Here is a 10,595-nt window from a genome sequence, read left to right as displayed (position 1 = left end):
TAACTGCACAGAACGGTGTATAAAAATGGGCAGGCTTTACCTCTGAAGTCTGTCTTGACTCTTATGAAACCTTTTTTACACATTTCACTTCTCTTTAAATCACTTTTCAGCGTGGACGCAGTAGAACTACCAATGAAACAAATGTTGGTGTTTGATAAAGGACAGGGTCTAACAGGATGGGAACTATTTAAGAACTACAAGACAGTGTGCAGACGTGTTCATTTGTTTAACATGTTTAGTGGTGAGATTAATTTTTAATGCAGTTATCACAATAACCACGGGGGGGGGGTCAGGCCCTGGTAGTGGAGAAGAACACCACTGAGTGGTTCAACAATAACATGGTGTCCTGTTTCCGGAGGAAGGTGTCGCTGCTGGCGGACTGGAACACCTCTTCAGTGACGTAGAGGGCGCTCTAACGTCCATACGTCACATCCGCTTCCGCTATACAATGGCGTCCTCCACGATGGAAGACGGCGTGAGTGAAGCACAAACGGGGAAAAAAGCCCAAAAGACAAAAAACCAAGGTAGGTTTTGGGGGCTGCCGGTTGGACAGCAGCGCGGACAGCTGGGGGAAGCTGGGGAGGCTGGGGGGCTGGGGGCTAGCCTGAAGCTAGCGGGTTAGCACGGAGCGGTAGCCTCCAGCTCACTGCTCTGGTGGACACACTTCTGCTCCTCGGCTTCGTTTCCAGTTCACACCAGACTCTGTTATACTTGGACTGACTGGTACTGTCAGCAACCATCCACCTTACTCTTTCTGTGCCCCCCCGTCAGAAAGCTGGAGTGCCCTCTACCAAAAGTAGCTGCTTTTTAAAGAGCAGCCCCCCCCCCCCCCCCCCCCCCCCCCCCCCAGCATGCCCCTATGTACTGACCCTGAGGTTGGAACAGCAGTGGAACCGGACCTGATGCTAAACGTGGTTCTCCTGTCTGTCTGTCTGTCTGTCTCATGCAGTGGATGAGTCTGAGCTCCTGACAGTTCCTGATGGATGGAAAGAGCCTGCGTTCAGCAGAGAGGACAACCCCCGGGGGCTGCTGGAGGAGAGCAGCTTCGCCACCCTCTTCCCTAAGTACAGAGAAGCCTACCTGAAGGAGTGCTGGCCGCTCGTGGACAAGGCCTTAGCAGAGGCAGTAAGTTCACTCAGCACAAGCTTTGAGGGACCACAAGTTCAGTATCGGAACGAGTCTGATGGATTCTAGCTTTGGCCTCACTCTGTGATCGCTGACTCGAGGGACATTTGAGTCCTATCTGCGTATTTATGTTGATGTCATGTTGCTGCTCCTACCAGTAGGACTGTGGACACATTTACTCCAAACATCTGTTACTTTTCCCTCTGACTACTGTTAACATTAGCAAACTGTAGGTGCAGAGACATAACGTGTTATGGGTGGTGGAGGATACCAAAGAGCACACAGGGTAACGTTATCGTTGAGCGTGTCCATTTATGCATCTTTCACATCACGTTGTACTAAATTGAAACTAACTCTTAAGAGTAATATATATCGTTAAGCCTCAACGTGACCGTGAACACGAGCTTGAGTCTGGTTTGATTACTTCACTCCCACCCAGTGTAGTTCTCGACGAGGAGTCCGGTGGGATATAACGTGGATTTTTGTTCTTCTCAGCACGTCAAAGCGTCTCTGGACCTGATAGAGGGAAGCATCACAGTCTCCACCACTAAGAAGACGTTTGACCCGTACGCCATCGTGAGAGCCAGAGACCTCATCAAGCTGCTGGCCAGGAGCGTCCCCTTCGAACAGGTGATGACCACAGCGCTCACGCTCAGGACAGGGCTGTCACGTAGGGTGGGGGCTGGTTACTTTGTGTCTGATCTCCAACCACCACCACCTTCCTGAAGGTTGCTGCTCCTTGAGCTCGATAACAGCCCAGAATGAGGCTGTTTTCTAATCTTTAGGCTGTTTGCTGTTTTGCCTCCAGGCTGTGCGGATACTGCAGGATGACGTAGCATGTGACATCATCAAAATCGGGACCCTGGTGAGGAACAGAGAGCGGTTTGTGAAGCGAAGACAGAGGCTGATTGGCCCCAAAGGCTCCACTCTGAAAGTGAGACATGCTGCTTTCCTTTCATTGTTGATGTTGTTAAAACCTTTGACTGTTATGACTGTGACTACCAAGGCTCCCCAGTGTGCAGTGCAGGTCACACACCTCTGGGATACAGCTCTATAGCAAGCATCTGTGGAGGAATCACTGAAACTATAGAGATTGTAACTGTTATCACTGGCCTGCCTGGAGGTGATGTGGAGCGCCTGTTAAAATGTCATTTTTAGCAAAAACAACATGTTGTTGCGGGTGTATTCTATTCTATTAGCCAGAGCATTAAACACAGCATGTAATCTAACTTGTACACAGGTAAGAATTGTTGGTGGACATGCCGAAGAAGGCTGTAATGATGAAGAACCTTTAGAGGGGCACACTGCTGAAATAACATGAAGATGTTTGCCGGTCTCATGTGATCAGTGTCAGGGCCACTGGGAGATGTTGAGAATAAAGTCAAAGTATTTGGGGACTTTTCTTGCTCTTTCTGGACCTAATGCTCTGTTGTAAATTGTAAACCTGTGCAAAGTGAGGAGGAACAAAGCCTCTGACACTAGGTGGCAGCGCTGCCTCTGGTCAGCTACAACATCTGAATATCTCAGTCTGTTAATTGTCGTCTTACATCGTCATGGTGACACACTCAGCTTGTCTGTCCTTTTTCTCCAGGCGTTAGAACTGCTGACCAACTGCTATGTGATGGTGCAGGGCAACACCGTGTCGGCCCTGGGGCCCTTCAGCGGCCTGAAGGAGGTAAGAACCTGATGGGAGTCCAGCGGTAAATGTAAACTGACCTCCAGTGGGTGATGATGAGGAAGAAAAAAAACCCCAGCGTAAACACAGTTCACTGTCTGACTGAACGGCACATGAGAATTAGATTACTTAGAAAATATCTGTCTCATCATGGCTTTTCTCCAAAATGCCCTTTTCAGTAGTCTGTTTTTATTTCACAATGCTATTTTCTCACTGGCTCTTTTATTTCATAACGTCACATTTCATGACAGTGGTGTCGTCACCGCCCTCTCACCTTTCAGCCAGTCACATACCCCCTTCCCTCTGAAGCCAGCAATGTCAACAACAGCTAGCAGATTTAGCGCGTTAGCTGTCACGGTTCCCTCTGAAGACACACTGAGTTATCTACTGCAGCAGCATAACTTCATCACATTGCTGCTGAGCCAACTGTGGTAGCAGTTGTTGAGCTTGCTAGCATAAGAGAGATGGGGGGGGGGGGCTGTCTGAAAGGAAAGGGGATAGTGATTGCCATAAAAACTGATGTCCTGAAGTCAAAGGTGTCATTTAAAAAGTGACTCTGATATGAAACTTGACATGTCTCTTTCTCTTTGTTCAGGTCCGCAAAGTGGTGATGGACACGATGAAGAACATTCATCCCATCTACAACATCAAGGTACGTAGAGCCTGCTGACAGAGCCCTGGCTGGTCAGGAGCCCACAGCTCTGCAGTACCAGCACAGGAGAGACAGAAGTGTTGGCCAGGCTGCCTTCATGCCCAATGAAGATGTTTTCCATCCTTGTTCTTGATCTCCTGACTGAGACGAATCTCTCTGGGTTTGTAAGTCACGGTTGGCTCAACCTGGAGCTGAGGGCATGAAAGAGTCACCGATGCTGCTCGCTCTGTTTGAAGTAGAACTGTCACTATTCGTCATCATTGTGGAGCAGCCATCACATCTGACGAGTTAATAGATGCACCAGCCACACTTTGTCCCATAGGGATGAGGTGGTGAACACAGCGTAGAAGCAGAGGACAGAGCGTGACCGCCGGCAGGCAGGCTCACTGCTCTCTGCACTGAGGCGCCTCTCAGCTTCAGGAGATGACAGGAGCAGATCCATCTTCTTCTTTGTCCTCACAGGCCAAAACCAGCCGGCTGTTTTCAGACCTGTACACCTTCTTCATGACGTATCAAAGATGCAGTAACGATTCATTGCAAATCCAAATGGAAAGTGCAGAAATAAAGAAAAACTGGGCTCCAGCTGTGACAAGGCACCAGCGTATCCTGATGGATGAGGAACAATACGTAGTGTAAACTATATAGATACATTCAGGCTTCTGTGTTTTACACCCCTGCTTTAAAAGAGGTTTTGTTATCAGTCCTTGGACTCTGTGGAATGAGTTATTTCATGCTTCCATATCTAATCAGGAGAGCCCTGCAGCTGCTGTTGCCCTGGCAAAGACAGTGGCTCCAGATTAGTCCTACGCTGGTTTAGTCAGACAGTTTTTAAGGCTGGGGTCGATGCAGATTTAATCGTTTTCAAGGTTTGAAGTGTCTCTACTAACAATAGCAATGAGTAAGAAAAGAACATTTTAGTGCCGGCATATGGTGTGACAGTACAGCATGACCAAAGTGTCGCATTTTTATTTCTTTCCCTCCGCCCCCCCTTTCCACGCGGTCTGACGGCTGCCATCAGACGCTGATGATTAAACGGGAGCTGTCCAAAGATCCAGAGCTGCGGATACAGAGCTGGGAGCGCTTCCTGCCCAAGTTCCGTCACAAGAACCTGACCAAGCGCAAGGAGCCCAAAAAGAAGAGCGTGAAGAAGGAGTACACCCCGTTCCCCCCATCCCAGCCGGAGAGCAAGGTCACACATCCGCTTTAACACACTTTAACACGCCGAATAACTGTCTTTTAACGATCACTCTGTTAGAAAGGCCGACCTTAATGCAACAACAAAGGAATATTCCCCAGATTCTAACAGCGAGCATAACTCTGCATCATCTCTGTAGGTTGACAAGGAGCTGGCCACAGGAGAATTCTTCCTGCGTGATAGCGTGAAAAAGAGGAAGAAGATGGAAGAGATCAAGGTGAGAGCGGAGTGGAGTCACTGGAGGGGGTGTCTGTCCCCCCGCTGGAGACAGAGCATTAATAAGACACACAGCCTCCTTATGCTGCTGTTCACATTCAGGCAGCAGACTGTAAGATGCTTTCAGATGAATTCTTTCATTAACGCTGGCTGCAGATGATTTATCTAACTATTACTTACTACTACTCCAGGGGGCTGAAGATACCAGTGGGGGGGTTTGGCACACAGTAAACTGGAGCTACAGACTGAAAGTAGCACCCCCTTTTTCTAGTCATAAATCGAGAATCAATTCTGAATGAAATCTGACCCAAAGAATTAGAATCTTATTGAATCTTGAGATTCCTAAAGTCTCCCACCTCTACCTGTTCCTGCCCGACCAGTGTGAGAGTAAAGGCCTCCCAGCCAGAGGACAGTTTGCTCATTCGCATAGTTTGCCTTCTGTCCTTCTATTGTATAGATACGGTTTCATAGAAGAGCAGCTAGATTAGCATGACCTAAAACCAGGTTGGATCAGAACAGTCCTCCACTTACAGAGCGTCTGTAAAACGCTGCAGAGAGAAGTGCTCATCACACCCAGAGGTCTGTCATCGTTCCTCTCTTTCAGGTGAAACAAGCAGAGGCGCTGACCAAGAAGCAGGAAGAGCGCAACAGAGCTTTCATTCCTCCTAAAGAGAAGCCTCTATTGAAGAAAAGCACCAAAGGTAGATTTAAAGGGCCACACCTTTACCTGAGAAAGAAGCCCGTGTGTCTGAAACTGGCTGTAACAGTCCTGCTAAACTCTGTCTCACCCCGCTGACCTTGTTTCTGCCGCAGCTCCCACAGACGGCAAGCTAGACATCGAAGCCATCAAGGAGAAAGTGAAGAAAGCCAAAACCAAGAAACTGGGGGCTCCACCAGTCAACCCAGCCCCCCCCACCAACAGCACCACCACCAAAAAGAAAAAGAACAAGGGAAAAAACAAAGGCTAACTCCAGACGGCCCCCAGCGCTGCTGGAATGTGGGCCGTGTCGTGTGTCTGCTGTTGGGCCGTCCTAGACGGAGGCAGGACGAACAAGATCCTGCGTGTGAGCCACAAACTGTCGTGGCCATTTTTAGAGAACTGCTTTTGTTGTGAGGACTTCCTGCTCAGGTGACCTGGCACGGCCCCCTCCTGCCTGGACACCAGCTCTCAGTCAAAGGAGGTGAACAGACCTCTTGTCTGCCTGATCTCCCTCAACTGTTGTATGGTCAGTGTTCATGTTTCACTTTTCCTCCTTCATCAAGGGCGACGTGTGTCCAGGACAAGGCCGAGTCAGTCAGACGGAACTGTGACATTGTTTTTCTGTTTTTATGGTCACATTTCCTCAGGAGTGTTACTGTAAGGAGCCAGAGTTCTATCAGTGTGGCTGGTGATACGGTGGACATGCTAGCAAACACGTGCTTATTTACTCATTCAGACACATAGCAGACGGTCCACTTCCCATCAGTACTGTTTGTGTACACCAGGCTTGTTTTAGCTCTTTTTGTTGCACGCCACCAACTCCTGGTGGAAATCTGAGGCTCTTTAGATGCTAAACTGTGTTTACCAGCTAGGTGCTAACTTGTCCTGCCTGCTACTTGGTGCTGGGCAGGCAGCGTGTGGTTAGTTTACCAGAGCTGCTTCACTGAATTAGCCTGCCTGTTATGTCTGTAAGCCAGGGTGATGAGAGCAGTGTTTCACCTGAAGGATAACCCCTGTGCTTCTAAACCTGGGCCCTATTTGTTTTTATTCTTCAAAATAATTGGTAGGTACACAAACTAGATCAGCTCAGCCAGCAGCCACCAAACGGGCTGCAACTTGATCCTTTGGGACAACTGCACCTGATCACAGTAGGTCCTCTAAAAGTGCTTCTTTGGTCCACTGACAGGCTCAGAGTGTTATTCTAAGTGTGTGACAGCATCATGGAAAGGATCCCTACAGAGAGAGACCTGGAAGATCCTTTTGGTTTAACCACAAACAGCCGTTCTATCGCTCTCTGCACACACACCAGACTACCACATCAGCACTTTTAGTGGACCTACTGTGATCAGGTGCAGTTGTCCCAAAGGATCACGTTGCAGCCCGTTCTTGGCTGCCAATGGAGGAAATCTACTGGACCAATCCCAAAAGTTTGTACCTACCAGTGTATGTAAAGAAGGGCTCAGTTTCCTTTTTATGTCTTCTCTCCCAAACCTCAGGTTTAGTTGGTGGCTTGTCTGCCTTAAACCTGTGACGAGCAGTGTGTCTACAGAGAAGCTGGGGGGGGGGAGAATGGATGGGACCTAACAGCTGTCTATAGACAAAAAATAGTTTATTAAACTTGTAACTGCACTGTAGCACTGGCTGAACAAGTCCATGTCATTCATGTATCCAACGGGGGGGGGGGCTATTCATAGCAGAAGACGTCGGGGTAAAAGTGGCGGACTGCATACGCTGTGATGAAGGTGAAGATGACTCCGAGGGGCCGGACAATCAAAATGGCCACATAGTTGGTTCCGCCAGCCACATAGTTGGAATCTGGAAACATAAATGTAGTCGGACAGTTTTATTATTAACATTGACAAAAATCTAACCTAGTACAGCTCCGACCATGACGTATCTAGGAGAACATATTGCTCACAGAAGTACTCTAAGAATAATCTGTATTTTGTATAATAAGCTGGATTTCATCTCTGCTTCAAACTGTTTTCGTCTTGATTTCCTTCATTCTGTGATTTTTCAGCTGGTCACGACCTGATTAAACTGTGATGACGTCAGAGCTCACAGGAAAAATAAAAACATTTGTTTTGGATAAAATAAGCCAAAAGTGTCTGTGATCTGCCAGCAAGAAGCCCTGATTCAAAGTCAAAGTGAGGGATGTTTTGGCATTATTAAAGAGTCTGAACACTCACTGCAGAGATTGTCCACACAGGTTCCTTCACACCCAGAGCAGGCTGCTCCCAGAGAGTCATACGGTCGTCTTCTGTTTACGTTCCCCCTGCACACACAACCGCCACCGTGGTGAAACACGGGCTCAGCAAAGACCCAAACCAACAGTACTGTGTGACCTGTGTGTGTGCAGCACTCTCACCAGGACACAGACCTTCCAAACCGCTCACGAGTACATCGTTTCAGCTGCTCACTGCACTTTTTACCAAATGTCTCTAGAGCAAGGTGAAATGGAGCATTTGCACTATTTGTATCAATAGTGGTGTATCAATGTGCTGTGTGTGTGTGTGTGTGAAAATACACAGGGTGGTGAGCCACTTCCTTTTTTCACACACCCAGGGATGAAACCCTCTTGCCCAACCTTTAAGCCACACTCAGCCTCACACAGAGAAACAGAAAAGTCAACACGGGTTCCCCTTTTAGTAACGGCCTTCATGCACTCTGACTTATCGTGTGTTTGTGGATGTTAACTTACATTGGAGCATAGTTGCAAACAAAAATGACGCCCTCTTTGGTAGCAAACTTTGTGTTTGTGACACCACTCAGGCACAGCTGGGCAGCACAGCCGACCTTGTGGCTGTTGGCCCACACAACCTGGACACAGCAAGAGTTCAATTACACAGTGCAGACCAAACATAGAACTTCCTGAGTAGTTCCTCTTAAGCTCTTGCCCCAAAAAACATTTCACCATGAACAGTTTCATGTCAGCCGCTGTGCAGGGAACAGTGCACACACCTGAGTGTAGTGACCACAGACTTTGTTGCAGCTGTTGCTTTCATAGCCGTAGTGTTGTTTTTCATTCACCCAGTCCTTCATGGCACTCGTCACAGCAAAATCCGATGGAGGGTAGCCCGCCCATATGTTTTCTCCTACCGAGGAGAGGAGAGGATGCACGCGGCTGACGTCTGGGCTGTGTTTAAACACACAGCGTTCTGCCCACGCTCTCGCGGTCCTGGCCAAGTCCTCGTCCCAAGTCTGAACGAGCACAGAGGGTTTTAAAGGGTCACTTCATCCAAAAAGTCACATAAACCTTCAGTTTGGGATGTTCACAGCAGAGAAAAACATAAAAAGCTGGTGAGCAGTGAGTATTTCTTACAAGTGTGATTGTTCTCAGAGCCATTTATTCCCATGTTGTCCTCAGGACTGCACAGTATTTCATTCAATACAGAATATTAAAGAGCAAACAACCTCTCCGTCTCCAGCTCTCTGCTCCCTCAAAGATCTACCTTTTCAAGATGCTTGTCAGTGCTCACTAACCTGTGTAATCTGTGCAGATCTACTGGCCTACATGAGTAGTGTAGGTGATCTGACAACAACAGCATAAGTAACATTTATCTGCTGCTCTGTTCTGAAACCATCAGAGGGGTTTACTCTGACCATTCCTGCACGACGCCCTGGCAGTTTGATAATGTTGCCTCAGTGTTTTAAGTCCTTCCCCAGCAGACCTGCTGTGGTGCAGCGAGCTCCTTTCATTCTGACACTGAGACGGATGAGAAATGAAGCGCTCATCTTGCCTACCATGGTCAGCATGTTACTTGCAGGTGGGGTGACCGCTGACCGCGCCCTGTTGTGCTCCCTCACACATTCATCGATGAAGCTCCTGTCAGTGATTTCTGGCAGTGACACTGAACACACCCCCAAGTCTAGGAGAATCCAGGCCCACAGTAACATCCCCGCCGTGCTCCCCATGCTTCAGAGGATGAAATGCCACCAGCAAAGACGCAGAACCTGTGGCTTGCATCTGTCGAACAGGAACAGGAAATGACACACCCAAGAGGAACAGGATGCATGAGCTGTGTTTCAGAAATATCGTGACAGACAGGCGTCATTTCTCTCCACTCCACCCAGTGCTCATTTAAAACTCAGGCACGGGTGAGGCAGCTGGATGTGCACCGTTCCCCTTGTGCACAGTGTTTGTAGTCTAACATGCACATGCAGAGGCTCCATTGTGACTGTTAAATGTCTCCACTGTTATGATTTTCAGAGAATCAACCCTGCTGACTTTGGTGATCCCTGACTTTCCCTCCAGTGCTGTTACTGGGTTAAAATTTCAATTTGTCCAAAAGCTAAACTGATGATCAGCCTGCGCTAAGAGAGAGAACATGCTAAACACTGTACCTGCTAAACTTCAGCCTGTAACTAGCTCAGAGCACCACTTTGCCCAAAGGAGGCCTCTCCAGTAAGCATGCGGGGCAGAGGAGCCCCCAGGACACTGCTGCAGTGGACCCCTGTCAGCGGCAGGGGGCAGCCGCGGTCCTTCCTTCCGTGTCACTACGAGAAATGACATCAACGTACTTGTCCCGGAAGTTTGGATACGTAGCATTCAAAGTAAAAGCTTAGATCAGCTGATAACACTGAAATGTAAGAATACACCTGTATGTGTATTTTTATTAACTGGTTATGGATTGTAGGACATCTGCAGCATGTAAGTCATGTCAGGCTACAGCCAAATTAGGTACTGTGTGATTGGCACATATCTTCTACTGCAGAAGATATGAGTCAAATCAGCCAGTACACTTTTATCAGCATACACCCAAGTATTTACAAAGAAAACAAAGTCATTGCAGGCCCTCAGACTCAGCTGGACTGAGCAGAACATTTAGAGAAAGGAGTAGAAGCTGTGGTCTCAGCTCTCAATGCGGGTCCATGCTGGTCAGAACATACAGACGTACAGACATGCAGAGCAGGGCTGCATCCCACCACGGGTCTGTGGCCTCTGGGTGTCTGAGAGGCAGATCAGGGACATAGATACCATGTGAAACCTGAAGAAGGGTGACGGAAAGAAGTGCTGCCTCACAAAGCAGAT

At 48.3% G+C, this 10,595-nt stretch overlaps 2 protein-coding genes across 2 annotated transcripts; one reads left to right on the top strand and one right to left on the bottom strand.

Annotated features, from left to right (window-relative positions):
• The first annotated feature begins 439 nt into the window (after positions 1 to 439).
• On the top strand, positions 440 to 7,197 carry krr1 (KRR1 small subunit processome component homolog). The gene is made up of 10 exons (XM_070853892.1): positions 440 to 524; positions 950 to 1,125; positions 1,621 to 1,755; positions 1,934 to 2,059; positions 2,717 to 2,800; positions 3,396 to 3,452; positions 4,471 to 4,641; positions 4,787 to 4,864; positions 5,468 to 5,564; positions 5,677 to 7,197. The coding sequence occupies exons 1-10, from the start codon at positions 449 to 451 to the stop codon at positions 5,829 to 5,831; spliced, it is 1,155 nt and encodes a 384-aa protein (XP_070709993.1). The 5' UTR covers positions 440 to 448; the 3' UTR covers positions 5,832 to 7,197.
• Positions 7,156 to 9,511, bottom strand: glipr1a (GLI pathogenesis-related 1a). Its single transcript, XM_070853893.1, has 5 exons — positions 9,308 to 9,511; positions 8,525 to 8,764; positions 8,265 to 8,383; positions 7,753 to 7,838; positions 7,156 to 7,378 (listed from the first exon to the last, which is right to left on the bottom strand). The coding sequence occupies exons 1-5, from the start codon at positions 9,476 to 9,478 to the stop codon at positions 7,248 to 7,250; spliced, it is 747 nt and encodes a 248-aa protein (XP_070709994.1). The 5' UTR covers positions 9,479 to 9,511; the 3' UTR covers positions 7,156 to 7,247.
• Positions 9,512 to 10,595: the final 1,084 nt, after the last annotated feature.

The sequence above is a fragment of the Pempheris klunzingeri genome, chromosome 22 (assembly GCF_042242105.1).
Source record: "Pempheris klunzingeri isolate RE-2024b chromosome 22, fPemKlu1.hap1, whole genome shotgun sequence".
Lineage (NCBI taxonomy): Eukaryota > Metazoa > Chordata > Actinopteri > Acropomatiformes > Pempheridae > Pempheris > Pempheris klunzingeri.
Note: the sequence above shows the minus strand (reverse complement) of the source record. Positions and strands in the feature narration are given on the sequence as shown.

What these genes read in the sequence shown, in the direction of transcription:
- krr1 (XM_070853892.1), top strand. Translation starts at nt 449, where the DNA reads ATGGCGTCCTCCACGATGGAAGACGGCGTGAGTGAAGCACAAACGGGG. An exon ending in CCAAAAGACAAAAAACCAAG is followed by an intron (nt 525 to 949) that starts GTAGGTTTTGGG and finishes TGTCTCATGCAG; the next exon opens with TGGATGAGTCTGAGCTCCTG. An exon ending in CCAAAGGCTCCACTCTGAAA is followed by an intron (nt 2,060 to 2,716) that starts GTGAGACATGCT and finishes CTTTTTCTCCAG; the next exon opens with GCGTTAGAACTGCTGACCAA.
- glipr1a (XM_070853893.1), bottom strand. Translation starts at nt 9,478, where the DNA reads ATGGGGAGCACGGCGGGGATGTTACTGTGGGCCTGGATTCTCCTAGAC. An exon ending in TCTGTGGTCACTACACTCAG is followed by an intron (nt 8,384 to 8,524) that starts GTGTGTGCACTG and finishes TGCTGTGTCCAG; the next exon opens with GTTGTGTGGGCCAACAGCCA. An exon ending in CTGTGTGGACAATCTCTGCA is followed by an intron (nt 7,379 to 7,752) that starts GTGAGTGTTCAG and finishes TTATGTTTCCAG; the next exon opens with ATTCCAACTATGTGGCTGGC.